This window comes from Cydia pomonella, chromosome 8 (assembly GCF_033807575.1).
Source record: "Cydia pomonella isolate Wapato2018A chromosome 8, ilCydPomo1, whole genome shotgun sequence".
In the NCBI taxonomy this organism is placed as follows: Eukaryota; Metazoa; Arthropoda; class Insecta; order Lepidoptera; family Tortricidae; genus Cydia; species Cydia pomonella.
In genome coordinates, this window is record NC_084710.1 from 1,535,956 (window position 1) to 1,555,927 (window position 19,972).

General features: G+C 36.3%; 1 protein-coding gene across 3 annotated transcripts; it reads right to left on the bottom strand.

Annotated features, from left to right (window-relative positions):
- Nucleotides 1-1,289: 1,289 nt before the first annotated feature.
- Nucleotides 1,290-12,348, bottom strand: LOC133520354 (pickpocket protein 28). Of its 3 annotated transcripts, none has more exons than XM_061854730.1 (14): nt 11,391-12,348; nt 10,567-10,731; nt 10,308-10,437; nt 9,393-9,514; nt 8,570-8,708; nt 7,879-8,030; nt 7,571-7,733; nt 7,281-7,373; nt 6,707-6,846; nt 6,055-6,185; nt 4,763-4,822; nt 4,154-4,316; nt 2,393-2,551; nt 1,290-2,139 (listed from the first exon to the last, which is right to left on the bottom strand). In XM_061854730.1, exons 1-14 carry the CDS (start codon nt 11,393-11,395, stop codon nt 2,067-2,069), a joined length of 1,695 nt encoding a protein of 564 aa, XP_061710714.1. In that variant the 5' UTR covers nt 11,396-12,348; the 3' UTR covers nt 1,290-2,066. The 3 variants fall into 3 exon arrangements, with proteins under 3 accessions (XP_061710714.1, XP_061710713.1, XP_061710715.1); XM_061854729.1 differs by having other exon boundaries at nt 2,393-2,560; XM_061854731.1 differs by lacking the exons at nt 10,567-10,731; nt 11,391-12,348 and having other exon boundaries at nt 2,393-2,560; nt 10,032-10,433.
- Nucleotides 12,349-19,972: the final 7,624 nt, after the last annotated feature.

Below are 19,972 nucleotides of genomic sequence, written 5' to 3' on the forward strand. Positions count from 1 at the left end.
CGGCTCATGGGAGCCTGGGGTCCGCTTGACAACTAATCCCAAGATTTGGCGTAGGCACTAGTTTTTACGAAAGCGACTGCCATCAGACCTTCCAACCCAGAGGGTAAACTAGGCCTTGTTGGGATTAGTCCGGTTTCCTCACGATGTTTTCCTTCACCGAAAAGCGACTGGTAAATATCAAATGATATTTCGTACATAAGTTCCGAAAAACTCATTGGTACGAGCCGGGGTTTGAACCCGCGACCTCCGGATTGCAAGTCGCACGCTCTTACCGCTGGGCCACCAGCGCTTATTATATTTTTTCTTTTTTGTTCATTATTTTTATTACCTGTCGTGACTGTTTTACCGGATGGTCTCATCGGAAGATTAGCGCTGTATGTCGCCAGCATCACGCTGAGATGAGACCATTGAATGAATGAATGAAAGTTTATTCACAAGAACATAATTATGTTAGTTACAGTAGATGTTATAAATATGTACATTCTTGATCCCTAATATATTCTGCCGTAAGGCATTTCGCGGCATTTTCATCCTTTTACAATTTTCTGATTTGTAAAAACATAATTTTCTTTTCTTTGTGCTTACGAATAAATGTATAATCTATTATATTCTATTCCAATTGAGTAGGCAATTAAAATTAGTAGTTCACACTTCATATTAAGGTACGTTTTTATAATATTTGCACGGACCACCGGCATAGTTCACGGAAACGGATAACTGCCCCATTGTTCATATTACGTGAGGCAAATAAACACGGTGCTCATTCACGTTCATCTAATCGGGTACGAATAACTTGATGTCGGATATCAAGGTGCTACTGTGACAAAGACTTGGAGGATTTAACAGCTGGAGTTGGCTTTAAGAGCTTACGCCTCAGTCGAAATCCTCGACCAATGGTTATATATATTGTATGGACTGACGTATATCTGACATACATCTGACGTCCTCCCCCGCAAAAAATCGGCAGGCTGTTTTGTACAGAAAATTACAGACAAGGAGTCTCCAATTGTTAAATCCTCCGGATAAAGATGGTCTTAAGAATTCAAAAGAGCTGTTTGGTACCGTTTACTTTAAAACGTGATATTTATTGTATTTTTTAATGTAAATGGGCATGTACCCATTTTTCTGGTTCCTGCAATGTAAATATTATATCCAATATTAGATAATTTGCACATATAAGATATCTCTAGCCTTATCTTGCCCAACCATTAAATGATGAGCGAAAGCTTGAAATAAATGATTTTATTAAGGAAATTCAGGATTCCTAATAAAAAGCATTAGCATATTAGAACTCCTCGACAGGAACCACATAACATAAAGTGTTCTTTATTAAGAATATTGGGCAGTAGGAAGACAGCTCATCAGTTGAATCATTTTTTACGCCTATTTAAGGTTCTAAAACCTTTTGATAGAAAAAGAACGACGAAGAAGACAGAGATTTTATTTTGTTATTTATAATTTTAACTAGCAGCAAATTCATCATATTGATTTCCCAAAAAAAAACTGGTCTATTTAAGGACAAGTAAGTGAGTAGTAAGTAACCTACCAGGACTTGACGCCTCGCTTTTTCCGCAAAATTATCTCCACTTAATTCGCCGCTGCAATCGAAGCTATCAGATAAGGCAGCTGATTGAATAATAAACTTCTAACGAGACACGACGCGATCTAAACATGGCGGCGGCGGCCATCTTGTCCGCTTTGATGCGCCGGCGCAATAAATCTCGCGCGGTCGTCAGTCCGACGACGTTGACGACGTATAATTTCAGAGTTCCCTGGAAGATAGGTGACGCGGTTCTTTTATCAAAAGGGGGGATTGTTGTACAAATTCAAGGCTATCGAGTATCGTATTTTGTGCTTCATTTAAATATTCTTTTATAAAAAAAAATATTATGTAAGTATTTCTTTTTAAATATGAATGTAACAATTATTTACGTACTACACACATACTACACATTTATTGGCAAAATACAACGTTCACTTAGAGAAATAATTATTAAATCATTTTAGTTTTTGAGAAAGATTTACAGACATTATAAAAAGGTACAGTATGTATTCTGTAAAAAAAGCTATTTTCTGTACATGCTTTCCTTCAACTTCTTCTTTTCTATTTTGATGTCCTTTTTCAGTGTACACCATAATCTGGAAATAAAACGTAATGCATTAAAGATTTTAAAAAGATGCTCCTCGACACCACTAGAGACCCTAGAGCTGGCTCCTTGGCCAAAAAACCGGCAATGCCATTCAGCGGGGGAATGTAGCCAGCATTATGGGCACCCTTCCGCAGGGAACAGATTTGGGAGACTTTTTTGTTAGTTTTAGTTAGTTTTTATTTAATTGTAATAAATAAATATCGGATATATTGACACAAATTGACTAAGCCCCACAGAGGTACCTTAGAGTACAGAAGTAGAAGATCTCAACAAGGCTGAGGAAGGAGAACCCGAGGAACAGGCCCAGCAGCCCTCCGCAATTGGCCAGGAAGTCAGTTAATCCGAATAGCTCTGATCGCCGCATGGACACGAATCGGGGCTCTTTGAAGTAAATTTCCAACCTTGAATAACTGCAATATGAGTATATTATAATTATAAATAATCAGTATTTAAATATATTATATTTATAGATAGTCACTTTGTTATAGTTTGTTGTTTTGTTGTTTGTCATGTTGTTAATGTGTTGCTGTTGTAGTGTTTGTTGTTGTTGCTGTTGTTTAGGTGTAAAAGTTTGTTTCCAAAGGGAAGAAGTGGTGTAGTTTGACTTTTGCTTGCAAGGAATGGTCCGCGTGCGAACACGCACTCCCGCAGCTCGGCCTTCGGCCTCGCGTGTTTGGGCGATCCAATGGGACGCTCCGGGCTTTTGGCCCTACGCGGAGCTCGGCCTTCGGCCTTCGCAATATAGTTACTTTGAAGGTTTAAGGGAAGTTGGAGCTTAAACACGACCCAATAGTAAAAGTGTCTTGACAAGCTCACGTCGGTATTAACAAAGTGACTATCTATAAATTTAATTATTTTACAGCAGCACTAGTCGTCAAATAAATTTTACAGTCATACGGGAAGAGTAATGTCAAAAAACTTTATAGGTATGCTTTCAGGGTCATTCTACTTTTCACTGCAGGTTTTTACGGTTTCAAAGAATCTTGAAATTTTTAATATTCGTTCTGACGACCGGTTTGGCCTAGTGGGTAGTGACCCTGCCTACGAAGCTGATGGTCCCGGGTTCAAATCCTGGTAAGGGCATTTATTCGTGTGATGAGCATGGATATTTGTTCCTGAGTCATGGGTGTTTTCTATGTATTTAAGTATTTATAAATATTTATATATTATATATATCGTTGTCTAAGTACCCTCAACACAAGCCTTATTGAGCTTACTGTGGGACTTAGTCAATTTGTGTAATAATGTCCTATAATATTTATTATTTTATTATTTATTATTAAAACTTACACTAGCTACTTAAAAATGATAAGCACAGAATAAGCGTCAATATTTGACCCATGGTTTTTGTTTTAGAATTTATGAGCTGGAGTATGCAAATATACAACTATGTTACCGTCCCAGCTCTTTAGCCTGCCTTATAATGACAACTGTGTTACTGATAAAAAATATATAAAAATAGATACTGAATTTTTTACTTTGGTTGCAAGGTATCGTTAGTGCGGCGTTCAAATGTGCTTTAAATTGATATGCAATCAAAAATATATAAATCAACTGCCTTCTGGAGACAAAAAAAATACAGTAAAAAGTAGAATGACCCTTCAATAATTAAGGTAATATTGACCCAAATTCATAGAGGTGAATTCATTATTATATTAGGTTTTTCTCATGAAGTCTATAGAACAATTTTGACTAGTTACTAAAACAGCCCGTTAATCAGGTGTTGCCTTTTTTACAATATCAAAATAAGATGACAGTTGACGCCATAGTTTTTTTTGTATATTTTTTTAAATATAACATTCCATGGGGACTATAGGAAGGCATTTGTCAGTAAAACAGATGTCGCATATTTTTTAGTCAGTAATATACAATTTTCAGTGATATTCTGGTGAACAAAATCATTCCGGACATAATTTATATTTAATGTCATTTATAATTTTGCGTTGTAGTTGTATCTATGTGTAATAAAACTGATTTGTACATAAAAATAAAATAATACTTACTTGTAGTTGTCTGATATAGTGTAATCATACTTTTTGTTCATAGCTTTAATATGTTTTTTGATATCAAAGTTAGTTTTGAGTATTTCTGCATCGTAATGAACACTGTCGCACGACGGCAAACAATTACATTTGCTCCGCTTTAGTTTATTTGAAGCCAAGTCATCTGAAATAAAAATGAAGTTTAAATTCGAATTACGCAAAAAATGCGTACAGTACAGCCCGACCCGGGACCTAGGTATGTCCTTAAACTACGTCCAAAAGAGAGGTATGTCATTTCTGTGAATGTCATCTAGCTTTATGGTAGGGCACAGCTCAGCGGATGTCAGATCTAGGGCAGAGCCCATCTGGAAAAATACCTCCACCTTACAGAAAACCGCAGCCAAATAACACTTAACCCTACTCATAGTTTTGTGTTCCTGCCGGTGAGTATGGTTGCCAGAGCTCAACGAGAGTGCTGGGTGTTAAGAGTTGGCAATGCGCCTCTAGATTTGCAGGCGTCCATAGGCTACCGTAACACCTTATCATCAAGCGGTCCGTATGCTTATTTGCTACCAACGTAGTATATATATATAAAAAAAACAAAATGGGTACTTTTGATAAAACTTATACCTTGTGCCTTTTCAACGCACCGTCTTTGCTGCGCTGTGCATATTTCTGAACTGTTGTGGTCTGTAATAAAACATTTAAATAGGAACCTTAAAAAATAGGCAGCAGTAAAAATCAATTGTTATATTTCAATATTATTTCCAATTTCGGACCCGGTCATGACAGGCATCAGAACACCTTAAAAAGGAAAAAGCGGCCAAGTGCGAGTCGGACTCGCCCATGAAGGGTTCCGTACCATTTATGACGTATTAAAAAAAACTACTTACTAGATCTGGTTCAAACCAATTTTCGGTGGAAGTTTGCATGGTAATGTATATCATATATTTTTCTTAGATTTTTCATTCTGTTATTTAAGAAGTTACGGGGGGGGACACACTTTTTACCACTTTGGAAGTGTCTCTCGCGCAAACTATTCAGTTTAGAAAAAAAATATTTTAGAAACCTCAATATCATTTTTAAAGACCTATCCATAGATACCCCACACGTATGGGTTTGATGAAAAAAGATTTTTTGAGTTTCAGTTCTAAGTATGGGGAACCCTCAAAATTTATTGTTTTTTTTTCCTTTTTTTGTGTAAACATCATAATGCGGTTCATAGAATACATCTACTTACCAAGTTTGAACAGTATAGTTTTTATAGTTTCGGAAAAAAGTGACTGTGACATAATCGGACAGACAGACGGACATGACGAATCTATAAGGGTGCCGTTTTTTGCCATTTGGCTACGGAACCCTAAAAAGCATAAGACCACTACACCTTAACTGCCCTTAGGTCCCAAATATTATTGAGAAATTATCGATAATAATGTGTTATTTCATACTAATTGATACTATTACATTTGCAACCTGTGTAACGGTGTTTTATTTTTAACAAACTACAATATTAATCCAACAATTGATGAAATTTTGGATCTTTAGTAGGATTATGTTTAATAATTCCAATTTTAACTGGATTATTTTTAATAATAAATTATATTGATAATATTGAAATAGCATTATTTAGTGTAAATTATATTTGTCGAAATATATGAAGTTATTCAATAATATCAGTAAAATCTAGCATGCTTTTGAGAAGGTTTGACATATGTATTACAAAAGACCTATTTTAAAAGAAGTTTGCTAAATCTTGTTAATAAGGGGGATAGTAGTTAGCAGTGGATGGTGGAGATTTTATTATTTGCCCATAGGAAATTGTATGGGACGCCCATTTGGTTGTTGCATAGAAGTAGTATGGCGTACTACTTTATAGTAAAAAAAACCAGAATGTAGTGGAAACTGAGGTGATAAGCACTCACGAGGCATGTGATACCACACGCATCCGCACCGCTTATAGGTGTACAGCGACAGGCACTCCAGTCGGCAGTTGTCTGGCGTGTACGTCGCGAAGTACTGGAGCTTGCGATCCTTGGGGAAGTAGCATTGACGCCTGATTTGAAAAATTGTTATATTTTTAACAAGGAAGTGAAATTGTTGTAATATTGAGACCTGAGCAAGAGTTAGGTTTCAAAGTGAAATCTTCAGCGTTGTCAGAGTTTTAAAGCATGAGAGGTTAATAATTTTGGAGTAATATAGAAATAACCTTCCAAGAGGAGACCATATGGGTCGCACTGTCAATAAGTTATCAAATCTAATGTAGAGCCAAGCGTCTAACTCTACACGGCCTAACTTTAGTCAAAATATGTAGCTTGGCCTTAGAGTTACTACAAGAACTATATAACAGATGAGTAATCAACAGTAAATACATTTTTCACCTTATGCCCATGTGACGGTATCCCCTACTACACACCGTGCCCCCAGATATTTACTACCACAACTTTCCAATAAAAAACTGATCAGCACTGTGCATGTTCATTTTCTTCATCTATATTCCTTTTATATACTCGCACAGTACATATACTATTTTTATTTACAATTTCAAAAACACGTTCTTATAATAATTAAACTCACTGTTCAGATTTGTAGTTCATCAAGCTTTCCGACGTATTAAGGATACTGAATTTTAGAGCCAAAGAGGTGACTTGATCGGGGATGGCTGCGTAGTAGTACAATGACGCCTGGGGCATGTCAGCTGGGTGCTGGAGGTAGATCTGAAATGAGGCAATGCTCAGTTAGTACAATGTAGGGAAGATCTTCGGATCGTCGGAGATTTTTTATGATCTTAAGGATTTTTTAAAAGTTAGCTTAGCTTATCTTAAGCCCTTCAGTCTCATAGGAATTCTGACCATCATTATCATTCACTTGCCCATTCACTTCGTCGTCTGTGATTTCTTTCATGTACTCTCTGGCGCCCGTCATCTCATTATGTTTTTGTCGCTCGTCATCTCATAATTCACATCTCTCATTCTCATATCGTCTGTCACAGAGTCCGCCCCTTTTGTCTTGGTTGTTTTATGTCTCTCATTTCTCCGCATCATATGCCCATACCATGCTAAGCGATGTTTTAATTTTAGTTGGGAATTCTGACCAAGGTCATATCTATTTGATTCAGTACGAAATATGAGTGTTTGAAGTCAATACTCACTTTCCAGCCATTAGACAGACTATTGCAAGATTCGTCTACATCTGTCGCGTTTTCAACGAGTATAATTTCTAGATCCGGTCGCGCACCATTTTCCTGGAAATTACATAAGTATTTTTTGTTACTTAGGCCGGCACTATCTATGTGTTTGATGCTAACCATACAATAAACATGTATTGCTGTTGTCTCGACAAATCTTTCATTACGCATACCTAACTACATACACAACATTATTATGTACCGAATGTTAGATATTCTCATTTTTGGAAAAATGATTTAAATATTTGTCTAACCTGGCCACGCCGTGGATATTCTTCTGAATCATCTTCTACTTTTGCTCTTTTTCCTTTTGTCTTCTTCTTTTTTCTTTTAGAAGTTGGACTCGAATATCCAGAAATAATATTCCATTTATTTGCTGGGGTTGAAGCATTTAGATAGATGTATTCGTTTTGAATGCTAAAAGCAACCAATATCATAAATATTTTGCTTAAATAATAAAATTACCAACACAACTGGTAGGATACTTCTTAATATGGGGATACAAGGAAGAAAAGTCGGGAGGCTTTTGTCCAGCTGTGTCACTATGTATTGCAAAGTGTACCTTTTGGTTCTGAAAATGTCGTCATATGATAAAGAGTTAAAGTTAAAGCACACGCCTTCGCTGGTGAGAACTTCTTTGAAGTACTCTCCACATGGCACCCCCTGACCTCTCCACGAACAGGAAAGCATCACTTCTTCTACATCTGGTGCCATCTGAAAACACAATACTTGTAAAGCACTAGCGTTGTGTATTAGTAAAGAAAGCCTGCCTGGGATCTGCAAGCACCTATTATTAGGACGATGAAAAATCGTGTAGAATGGAGTCTTCGTACACCAAATAATGACCTCATGTAGTCGCGACCCTCAGTCATGAGGAAATGAAGAAGAAGTAATTAAAAACTCTTAATTTATGCTTTCCATAATACTGTAAAGGTTAATCCATAATACTGTATACTTTATTATAATAAATAATATGGAATAATCTTACACAAATTGTTCCAGTTACACAGTAAGCTCAATAAGGCTTATGTGTAGTAGGGATTTGACTGTGAATGGACATGTATAAATAGAAAACATAATTATATCCGGAACAAAATATTCGTCATAATCATTCAAATAAAGGCCCTTACCGGGATTTGAACCCAGGCCCTTCGCCAGTCACCAGCTTTGCAGGATACTAAGCTACGAGGCTGTTATAAAACAAAAGGTAATCGGTATATTTAATACTTTATTTTTTGAATGTGTTTACTTACGTGTATTAAATTGTTTACAAGAGATTCATTCGATTTGTTTCGAAGCGTCAAGTATCTGTAAAAGTTTTCACAGACCAAGAAAGCATCTTCAAGTAATATTCTCTCATCCTCCTCATTAACTTCTGATGAAAATAAAGACCTGAAAAAAAAACTTGTACAAAAGGAACGAAGAAATTTCAGTTACTGTAACCCTTTTCGCTGCTTATCAAGAACATTGGCATAAAACAAAATGGAACGCCATTCGATTTCAAATCTTACCAGTACAGGACATGATATTAAATTCAATAGCTTTTCAATTTGAGTTGTGCCTATGTTCTTGATAAACAACGTTTTCTCCAGAAAATGCCATAGAAACCCGCACGCTGCCAAAAAAGAGCTGTAAGTTACTCCACTATTTTAAAACGACATGCTTAGGTTACATGAAACTTGGCATGAATAGTTACGTGACATACCTAATTATATTATACAAATCGATGTCCTGAAATAACATTAAATTCGACATAAACATTGAAGTATATTGATATGCATTTTTGCTGCTAAATTTCGTAGCTAAATAAAATTTGTTTTTTAGTACAAAGAAAAGAGAGGAAGTCAACATTTTATCCTTAAAATTTCTCGCTCTAAAACCAAATTTGTAGTTATTTCAGAGTTTGTTCTTGAGCGTAACGTAGTACAAAGAAAAGAGATGGAGTAAACATTTTAAGCAGCATAATTTCTAGCAACGAAAACTAGTACCAGATTAGAAATAAAATTTCAAGTTATTTCTGAATTTCGTTTTGAAATGAGAGCGTAACTTCAATTGTAATAACTCTTAAAAACTTACTCTCTATCGATATTGTTATTGGGTTTGCGTCGTTTTCCATACTTTACAAATTTTTCCGTGTATCGATAAGCCGACGTTTTGCATTTCCACTGCGGACATATTGTAATGGATGGGAATGGTACCTGTAACACAAAGTTATATTAATGTACAAAATGGTAATCGTAGTAAATTATAAACAAAAAATCCCTAGCGAAATTGCAACCTATAATTTTATTAATAAGATTACATTATAATGTGTCTGTCTTACTTCTCCGACAGAATCATCATTTCGTTGAACGACACGATAACAGGGTTGTACCACCACTTGAGCCACACTCGCTGGATCAAGATGAAGCACAGGACTACACTGTATTGATATGTATGTTTATGTATGTCTATTTGTATTCCTTATATGTGTATGTTTATTCACTGTAATTGTGTGTGTGAATGAAGGCTTCATAACGGTTTAGCAACACCTACTTTTTCGATTAACTTCTCTATTTCCGCTACCCAAAGGTTGTCTGGAAGAGATCGCTTTTTAGTGATAAGACCGTCTGTTGTCTGCCTCTAAATTTAATCAATTGTTTATTTTTCTCGTATATTTTTACTGAGGTGTGCCAATAAAGAGTATTCGTTAGGACCCAAAACACTCTGACTTACTTCTCCGACAGGAATCATTATTTTGTTGAACGAAACGATGACAGGGCTGTACCACCACTTGTGCTACACTCGTTCAATCAAGATGAAGCACAGGACCACATTGGCCACGAACGTTAGGACCCAAAACACTCTGACTTACTTCTCTGACAGGAATCATCATTTCGTTGAAAGACACAATAACAGGGCTGTACCACCACTTGTGCCACACTCGTTTGATCAGAATAAACCACAGGACTACAGGTTCTGAACATTAGGACCCAAAACACTCTGACTTACTTCTCCGACAGGAATCATCATTTCGTTGAACGACACGATGACAGGGCTGTACCACCACTTGTGCCACACTCGTTCGATCAGGATGAAGCACAGGACCACACTGGCCACGAACGTTAGGACCCAAAACACTCTGAAACCAAATCGGTAAAATTACACACAAGTGTGACTCTGTGTGTGTGAGTTCGGTAACAAGTTTTTATTAATATTGAGTATCAGTTGATCAAGTTTGATCTTTTTAGACTAATATACCAAAACCTACTTCTCTACAACTGTAAGTCCAACTTCAGTGATGTACCGCAGGCCGTGGAGGGTGGTGTTCTTCGCGAAGTCCAGGAACAGTTCTATGATGAGGAGCTTCTGCCGCTTTCTCCTTTGCTTCCTGATGCACACCTTCCCAAACTCTCCGGATACACCTTCTTCCTCTCTGAAATATTTATCATTATCGTCAGCATAAAATATTCTTTCGGTTACTGTGTCTCAAACCATAAAATTTGATTTAAAGTTGGCTGTTCTTTATTTCATTAACTAACATACTGTAGCAGTAAAATTCTAGTATAAATAGGCTAGTATCATTACCGAGGGATTCGACTAGCAAAAATAGGTATATTTAACATTTAAAACTTTCACGTTTTGAACACATCAAAACATATTTACAATCGCGTCTATCCCGAATTTATTTTGTTACCTTAAAGTTTCGACGCAAGTTACACAGGTCATGGTCGCAGATAAATTCGCAATAGGCCTTGTTTTTAAATGTTTTAATAGAAGTAGGTATATTTTGAGAGTAATTTAGATATAACGTAAAAAATCGTAGATAATGCATTGAAAAATTAAGCACCATGGTTTCGTCAGGCGTAAGGGACATTTTAAGATATCGAGAAATTAAATATACCATCGATACAGAACAAGTCTGAGTAGAACTGCATTTATAACTCATTTTCGCCATTATGTTCCTTTCGCCCTTTCAGCCTACGATAGTCGATAACTTTGGTATCTTCTAATTTCTTGATTTTACGCCTTCTTTCAAGGACACTAGGTTGACTAAAAAAGTCTAAGTAAGAAAAGAAAGCTTTTGTCACTTACTCCATCTCTGGACACAACTGTTCACCCTTCAAGTCTATTTGCAACTGAATTTCCTTAATTGCGCTTATAAGTAATTGGGTCAAAAGCCACTTCTAATTAGCTTGGACACTAACAATGTTTACGCCGAGTTAATTGAGAGCCCTGGGGGGTTGTATGTCATGCAAATAATATGCATTAACTCACCTGTAAGGTAAAGATCACGTTGACAGCGCGGCGCACCCTATCTCAAAGTGTGGTGAATACCTATATAACATTTAAAACGTTTTAAACGTTTTGACCACACACTAAAACACATTTATAAGTAACACAAATCTCTTTTTTTACATTTTGTTGAGATATCATTTAGCCGCGACCATAACCAATGTAACCTGTCTCAAAATGTCGGTAAATAAAGAAAACAAAATAAATTCGCTTAGACCCGGCGAATAGAATTAAAGGTATAAGCTGGAAAGAGAGGAAAACAAACACAGAAGTAGTAGATGTAGTAGGTGAGAGAAGAGAGGAGAATGATTGAAAATAGAAGGGGAAACATGTTGGGGCACCTGATACGGCAAGATACTTACATAAAGTCTATAATTTAAAGATAAATAGCAAAAAATAGAGGCAGAGGAAGACCGAGACATACATTTTTGGACCAAGCTAAAAGAAATCAAAGAGTGACGCATCAGCAGCTCAAAACAGTGGCAGAGATAAGAACAGAATGTCGATTACTCCACCGACAAGAGCTTCTTCTTCTGTTCTTAAAATTATGATGATGATAGACCCGGTTATTAATGTGATGTAATATGTGGTGAATATAAACAAACGTAACAAACGTAAGGTTGAACTGTAGGTGTTAATTGTATGCTACAAATAAATGCTAAATAAAGTTATTTATAACTTTAAATAAACTAGTGACTCTGTGAGATGATGATCTCGCGAGCACTACTTAAACTAAATAACTTATACGTAAACTGAAGAAATGAGGGCCTACCGCGACCACCGAAGTTCGTAAATTGCGGGCATCTTTTTTTTCACTCCAATTAAAGAATAATTAGAACGATAGAAAAAGATGGCCGCAATTTACGAACTTTGGTGTTCGCGGTAGGCCCTCAGTAGTGATGCTACTGCTGCAGCCACAATCTAAAGGTCACCTCGGAGGCGTGATCAAACTGACCCAAAGTAAATCTTCATTGACTTTGACTTAAAACATGTCATGTCTTCTAATAATAAAAATATTATTCCCGACATTGTGGGTTGTTCCCAGCTGTTACCACCAAGTTGTTACCAGTAACAACTGGGATTTTCCCCCATCTGCTACTAGGGGTATCAACTGGGATTTTTCCCTATAATAACCCGATATTGTTGACACCATATCAAATATCAAATATCAAATATCAAATATCAAACATTTATTCAGCAAATAGGCCACAGGGGCACTTTTACATGTCCATTTTTACAAACAATAAATAAAATAAAATAAACAATTACAAATATCGAATCTATGAAATAATAATTACTTTATTAGAGATGTATACTGTCTCTAAATGTCAAATTACACAAAAAAAACTATGATAAAAAAATAAAACCATAAAATACTAAAATTCTTTAGAGATGTATAAGTCTCTAAGTGTCAGAGATAAAATATAAAAAATATATTAAATTATCCTTAGAGATGTAGAGGGTCGCCAAGGCTTGAATTCTTATATAAATAATTAAAAGACAAAAAAAATAAAACAGACAAGAACCGAATGAAGTGTCTCACGTTAATGTCACTCAAAAGTAAAGTTATATACTTTAACATAACCTGTACCCCGTGTAAGCTTAAACAGACCGGTCTCCACAAACAGCACCCGTTCACGAGTATGACGTGTATCTCAGCCATCGCCTCCCTCAACCTTCATTCGGGAAAGTGGACGTGGGAAGACGTAGATTCATAAATCTACGTCTATAATATATTACTGCAATTTTTATTCATGAAGTTAATTGTAAGTACGTACGAAATAAAAATGGCTATTAATCAGTACTAATGTAAGAGAAAAGGTAGCTATGTTGTTCAGAGTGAAATAAACGCCTCAGAAATAACAGATACATTTTTTTATACTTTTTCCTACTCCTCTACTGTTATCTGTCATTTATGCATTCATTAACACGAATATAAGAACATACATAAAAGGTTTCAAGAAAAGTCTATATTGTCTATTCCTCATAAAAGCTCTTGTGCTTTTAATCGCTATAACGTTACTGCGATTAATGGCTACCAACCTAACAAAACCAAAACGAATACAGTTTTAAACTAAGTGCATTGCTGCCAACTTACAAAATATTCATTTGGTTGCATAGTAAATATAATTACTTCATAAGTCAGAAACACGTATGTGACACCCGTAATATAGCAACACCCATAGACTACGAAGACCGCTTAGCGTTGCTTGTTAGTCTCCGTAGGCTACGGTGGCCAAAATTGAGAAAAAACTGTCCAAAAATTTAATTTAGCAAGTAGCAAGTACTAGGGTCTCATGAGTTACGAGGTGTCGCTGACCGGCCGGCCGTGGCCCGGGGCAGGCTGGGCGCGTAACAAGGTATGCTCGCGCGTCTTGGCTATATACTTTTGCTTTGTTTACCAAAATTAAGATTTATTTTTGTTGACTCGTAGGAAAAATATTGTATGCAACGTTGTATAAGTAGGTCAAATAATGCTCGTGGCGTATTCCTTTACAATGTTCGCCTACGCCTTCGGCTCCGGCTCACATTGTAACTCACGCCACTCGCCTTTTTTGACCCTTCTTATACAACTGTTGCATAAAATACTATAAACACTAATGAGACGCTTATAATATAACGGTAGAGGCTGACGCAGACGCGTGGTTATCATATATTTAAGTCTTGTCGGTGGACCAATTTCCATGTGTAATGCCTTCTCCTTGACAGCCTGATGTGACATGACATTGAGTTTTTCCTTAATTGATTCATATACGCTCTCCTAGATCTCTCCTTCTTCAGTCTAATGCAGACTCCGTAAATATAATCACATTACTTATACCTATCACTTATCATTAATCTACACTTATCATTAAATCGAAGTCATGAGTCAAACCAAAGCCGTTCGGTAGCGACGCGAACCACAAAGCATGCATTATCTCGATAGCACGTCACTCAATCTTCCATCAACATTTTACAACCTTATCTTTACACTTCCATAAATAAACAATTATTCAAAACTGACACTTAACATCCAGCATTAAGGGTGTCGAGTGTTTTAATGAGAAGAAGATGCGGTGATTGGATCGATTGTCTGAAGACAATCGTGCGTTTGATTGACGGATAAAAGAATTCGATGCGTCGGCATTTGAGTAGATTGATTATTGCTATCGGGTAATTGGTTAGACGCTGGTGGCTTTGTTGTGGCGACCACTGGGGTGACGGCGATGTTAGTACCATTTTCCACATTATTAAGAATCCGTAGCAAGCTCGGTCAAATTTCACCTTCCCATACAAACGAAGTTTCATTCTCATTTTAAAACTACGTGTTGGATTGTAATAACACTTTTCTCAAACTTGGTATGAAATGATGACATGACTTACGTCAAATTAGCTCCAGAAATACTACATATCAGGTGCGATGAGTGAAGATGATATGTAAAGGAATTTCATACTGCCTTACACACCTAGGACTGTAAAGCAACCTTCTTTTGTTTTTTAACGTCAAATTGTGACACAACGTCTTGGCATTCAAACATCAACAAATATAGGTACGCTACCGTTGCTTAGCAACGAATATGCACAACAAATCGCCGTTGTTGCCCTGCGCGCGGAATACGCGCGCAAGGCACCGCTGGTAGAGTGACGAGCCGAGTAGGTCGCCACAAAACAAATTGACTACATTTTTTGTTTTAATTTCAAGTTTGAGAAAAGCACTATACAAATCTCGGCGGGAAACGGGGTTGCCGGCCGCGTCTCCCTATCCGTCCTCGCTACGCTCGGCCGTCTATATCTACTTGGCCTGCAACCCTTCGTTTCCCGTCCTCTATAGTAATGTACTATTACACAAATAATGACATGAGGTATATCTATACCGGCAATTAGTTTTTATAGCGCCAGCTTATAAAACAAACGAAACAGAGCAAAAACAAGCTTTGTATGAAAAATATAAATTAGCTGTATTTTTTTTCCCATTTAATTAATTTATTATATAGTAGACAAAATTGAAACTAAAAAAAGAATGACTTATATAATAAATCACAAATAAATAAAAACTAACTTAAAACTAACAAAAAAAGTCCCCCAAATCTGTTCCCTGCGGAAGGGTGCCCATAATGCTGGCTACATTCCCCCGTTGAATCGCAATGCCGATTCTTTGGCCAAGGAATGAGCCAGCCCTAGGGTCTCGAGTGGTGTCGAGGAGCATTTTTTTTTATTTCATTAAATAACCTATGGGCATCCTGACACCAAGGTCCCAAAGTCTCAACTGCAAACGCCGTAAATATGTGGTTGCTTGATAGACCCGCATATTTGCGGCGCTTAAGAGCTTCAGCTGCTGCCGCCGCACCGCCAGGCCGTGATGACTATGGTACTGTATTTTTAACTATGGTATCTGAAGCTACATAAACTAATTACATGCATAGATATACCTTATCCTATTGTAAGTACAAAATTTCATAGTAATCTAGCTAGTCGTTTTAAAATGAGAACGTAACTACGTTTGTAAGGAAAACTGAGCTTGCTGCGGGCTCTTAAGAAGAGACGTAAAGCCAGGAATTTTGAAAAAAAAAAGAAAGATATGGCGCGCTGCGAAAATCTTGCGATGGACGATATGGCTATCTAGAAATGTTTTTACCCTTTATTTCATTACTCTAAAATTATTCTACTCTTACAGATCTCTCGGCTGTATTATTAGCTATTTTATACTAAAATTAAACTGTTGTGGTATGCAGGGCAGGGATCGGAAACCGGTATTTTTTGTATGGGAACGAAAACGGTATTTTTTCGTTTTTTGTTAATTATTTCCTTTCTAATTGGGCAATCCAAAAACACAGTCGTTATCTAAAAACACAACCGAGTCCTATATTTAGAGTATAAAATAAACCGAAATATACAACGTGTCCCAAAACTCAACGATAAGCCGGCACCAGAGGATGGAGCTGCTTATGATTAGTCGAGAAAAAATAAGGAAAAAAATATATCTCAATTATTTTAGAAATTACAGAAAAAAAATGAAATTCATTGAAAATCGACATCCCTAATGGTATTTTTAACGACCATGTCTACAAATATTCAAATATTACTGTTTTTTATTTTGTTTTTGGAAACTTCAGTAGCCCTGCTATCTAACACAGTTCTTAAAAATACCAAAATACATGTAGTTTTTACACAAAAAATAATCAAAATTCATTTTGTCCCTACAATTTTGAAAGATTGTTTCTTACAGTCCACTTTCAATCATCATGGTGTAAAAAAATAGTATCGACACCACTATGGCAATTATTTTCAAAAGTTGACGCAACTAACCAAGATTCCAAAATGGTATAATACTTTTGGAAACCTAGTCACAACAAAAAACAACGAATTTTTAAACAAGAACCGACATTTTTAAATGTTGATATTAATCACTTTTGAAAAGGGTTGTTGTTGCAAGTTTTAAAATTTCAATGGAAAATGTGGGTAGTTAATACAATTTTCAAGTCAGTACACTCTGATCCTTTGTTCGCTGTGCACCGTTCCGTATTAATTGATGTGGCTCTCATACTAACAACTCTTGGCTTTGCTTTTTGGACTGGTGATCTGCAAACTGTACTGACCTGGCATTATTTTGGACTGTGATTGTGTTTTGTGTATTGGACTTTTTCCGTATTCTGGATTGTTTAGCGTTTATTAATAATGTAGTAAATGAATTTAAAAAAAAGGAAAAAAAATTGTACCATTTCTTTGCATTTATTCAACATTTTTCAACAACAAAAATCCTTTTTTGGGTACAGTAAAAGTGATTACCGCCAACATTAAATAATGTCGATTCTTGTTTAAAAATTCGTTGTTTTTTTTTGTGACTAGGTTTCCTAAAGTATTATACCATTTTGGAATCTTGGTTAGTTGCGTCAACTTTTGAAAATAATTGCCATAGTGGTGTCGATACTATTTTTTTACACCATGATGATTGAAAGTGGACTGTAAGAAACAATCTTTCAAAATTGTAGGGACAAAATGAATTTTGATTATTTTTTGTGTAAAAACTACATGTATTTTGGTATTTTTAAGAACTGTGTTAGATAGCAGGGCTACTTAAGTTTCCAAAAACAAAAAAAAAACAGTAATATTTGAATATTTGTGACATGGTCGTTAAAAATACCATTAGGGATGTCGATTTTCGATGAATTTCATTTTTTTTCTGTAATTTCTAAAATAATTGAGATATATTTTTTTCCTTATTTTTTCTCGACTAATCATAAGCAGCTCCATCCTCTGGTGCCGGCTTATCGTTGAGTTTTGGGACACGTTGTATGTTCATTTCAAAGTTTTTCCAAAAAACGGTTCCGATCCCTGATGCAGGGTAACGATGTACATTTGAAAATAAATAAAAATGAGACACATTTTTGTATTTTCTTTCTATTGCGCCAACTTTAACCTTTTAAGTTTTTGGTTTTGGACTCCGCCTTTGTAAATATAATCTAGTTTCTATATGTATTTTTTCATGGCCTTTTTCCGTAAAAAAACGTTTAATTATTCAATATAAAACTATGACAGTTTAAATTTGATTACTCAAAACAATGTAAACGTCTTGGTACCAGGCAAAACCGTCGGAACTCAGTTAATTTAAAAACCCCTGTATGCCTATCTTACCCGTCGATCGGTGCCATTCCTAACGATTTCAATTTCATCTCGATACGACCTATCTGATCCAGAATTGCTATGTTGATAGCAACACCGCTTGAATATGAAGCAACCTTAACGGCTTACTGCGACAAAGTTTTATTTTGCGACGGCAACCCTATCAAATACGACCATGTCATTACGTTCGTTTAGTTGATGATCTCTGTTATTCAATTTTGAGCTCAATTTAGAAGCCGATATAGTTCAAATTTCAATGCACACAAGAAGGTAGTTACGACGTGTTTAAAGCGTAGGGTTGTCAAACAGATAGTGGTGGCACAATCCGCTATTATCGATAAAGATAAGGAGCTAGGTGAGTATTAGGTCGAATAAGGCTCTATTAAGTTGTTCCGCAGCCGCGATAAAACAGAATGTTATCGCGGCTACTCCTCGTAATGATCTGAGGCGTTGTAAATGCGCCTAGAATACTGTATTATGGTTACGTTCGGATGACGATGGCAGCAGCGTTACTTGTAGCGTTGACTGTCACTAAATTAGAAGGGAATATAAAATCCCACCAAAACATTTTCATACAAAATGTTGCCAAGACGAAACCGATATTCGATAGCGTAACGTGACGTACGAGTTTGCGTTAAGTCTCATTTTGTATGGGATTTTGAGTTTCGAAAACGTCCCGCTTCGCGCTGTTTCTAAATCCCATCCAAAATGAGACTTAACGCAAACACGTACGTCACGTTTCGATATCGACTACATTTACACAAGAGGTAATGATCTCATGTAGACCCAGGCTTCTCACTCTACTAGCCTAACCCTACAGCTTAGTCAAAATATGTGGCCTGGTCGTTTCGTTAATACAAAAACTATTGTACCTATTTGATTCATTAAAATACCCTAAATCATTTCAAGAGTGGTTGTCCAAGGGACAAAATAACCGTAAACATGGCAACGAGTGACACTAAAAACTTGATCCACCCAGTTAACCGTTTTGCGGATTTTCACATATTATTCAGATCTCTCGACTGCATAACTAGCTATATATTCTAAAATGATTCTGTTATGGCATGCTGGTTAGCGATATACAAATGAAAAATAGGCCTGTTTCTGTGAACTTTTTCTATCAATCCAACTATTACTTGAGAATATAGTGAAGTTTCCTTTTGATTTTATTCATGGTATTTTAACTTGATTAAAACGTGTACATAAACAACACAAAAACTACATATGTAAGTTCTGTGTCCACGACAAAACACATGAATGTTTCTAAGAAACATACATATTTAGGCTTAATACACTAATGGAAATATTGTTTGATAAAATTTGCAGAGCCGGGGCGCGGCGTTACACGCCGTTTGTCACCACTGTCACCATCGTTCAAAAGCGGCATTCGAAAATTAAATATTAATTACAGTTTGACACATCTTATTCTTATATGTATTTCGCTCGTTTCCCCACTTCTTACATTCATGACACACTAAAAACAGGCGAGTATATCGCTTGTAATCATCCTTTTGCGTGAAGAATGTTGAATGAGCATTAGGTTTCGAGCAACAACGGCTTCCGAGACGTCGGAAGGGATGAGCCCAAGCGATATGTTGTTCTGCGATTTTTAGGGTTCCGTAGCCAAATGGCAAAAAACGGAACCCTTATAGATTCGTCATATCCGTCTGTCTGTCCGATTATGTCACAGCCACTTTTTTTGTGGGGGAAACGTGCACACAGCACTTTTTAGCTACATACAAAATACAATCTGTAATGACGACACAAATACATAGAAAATA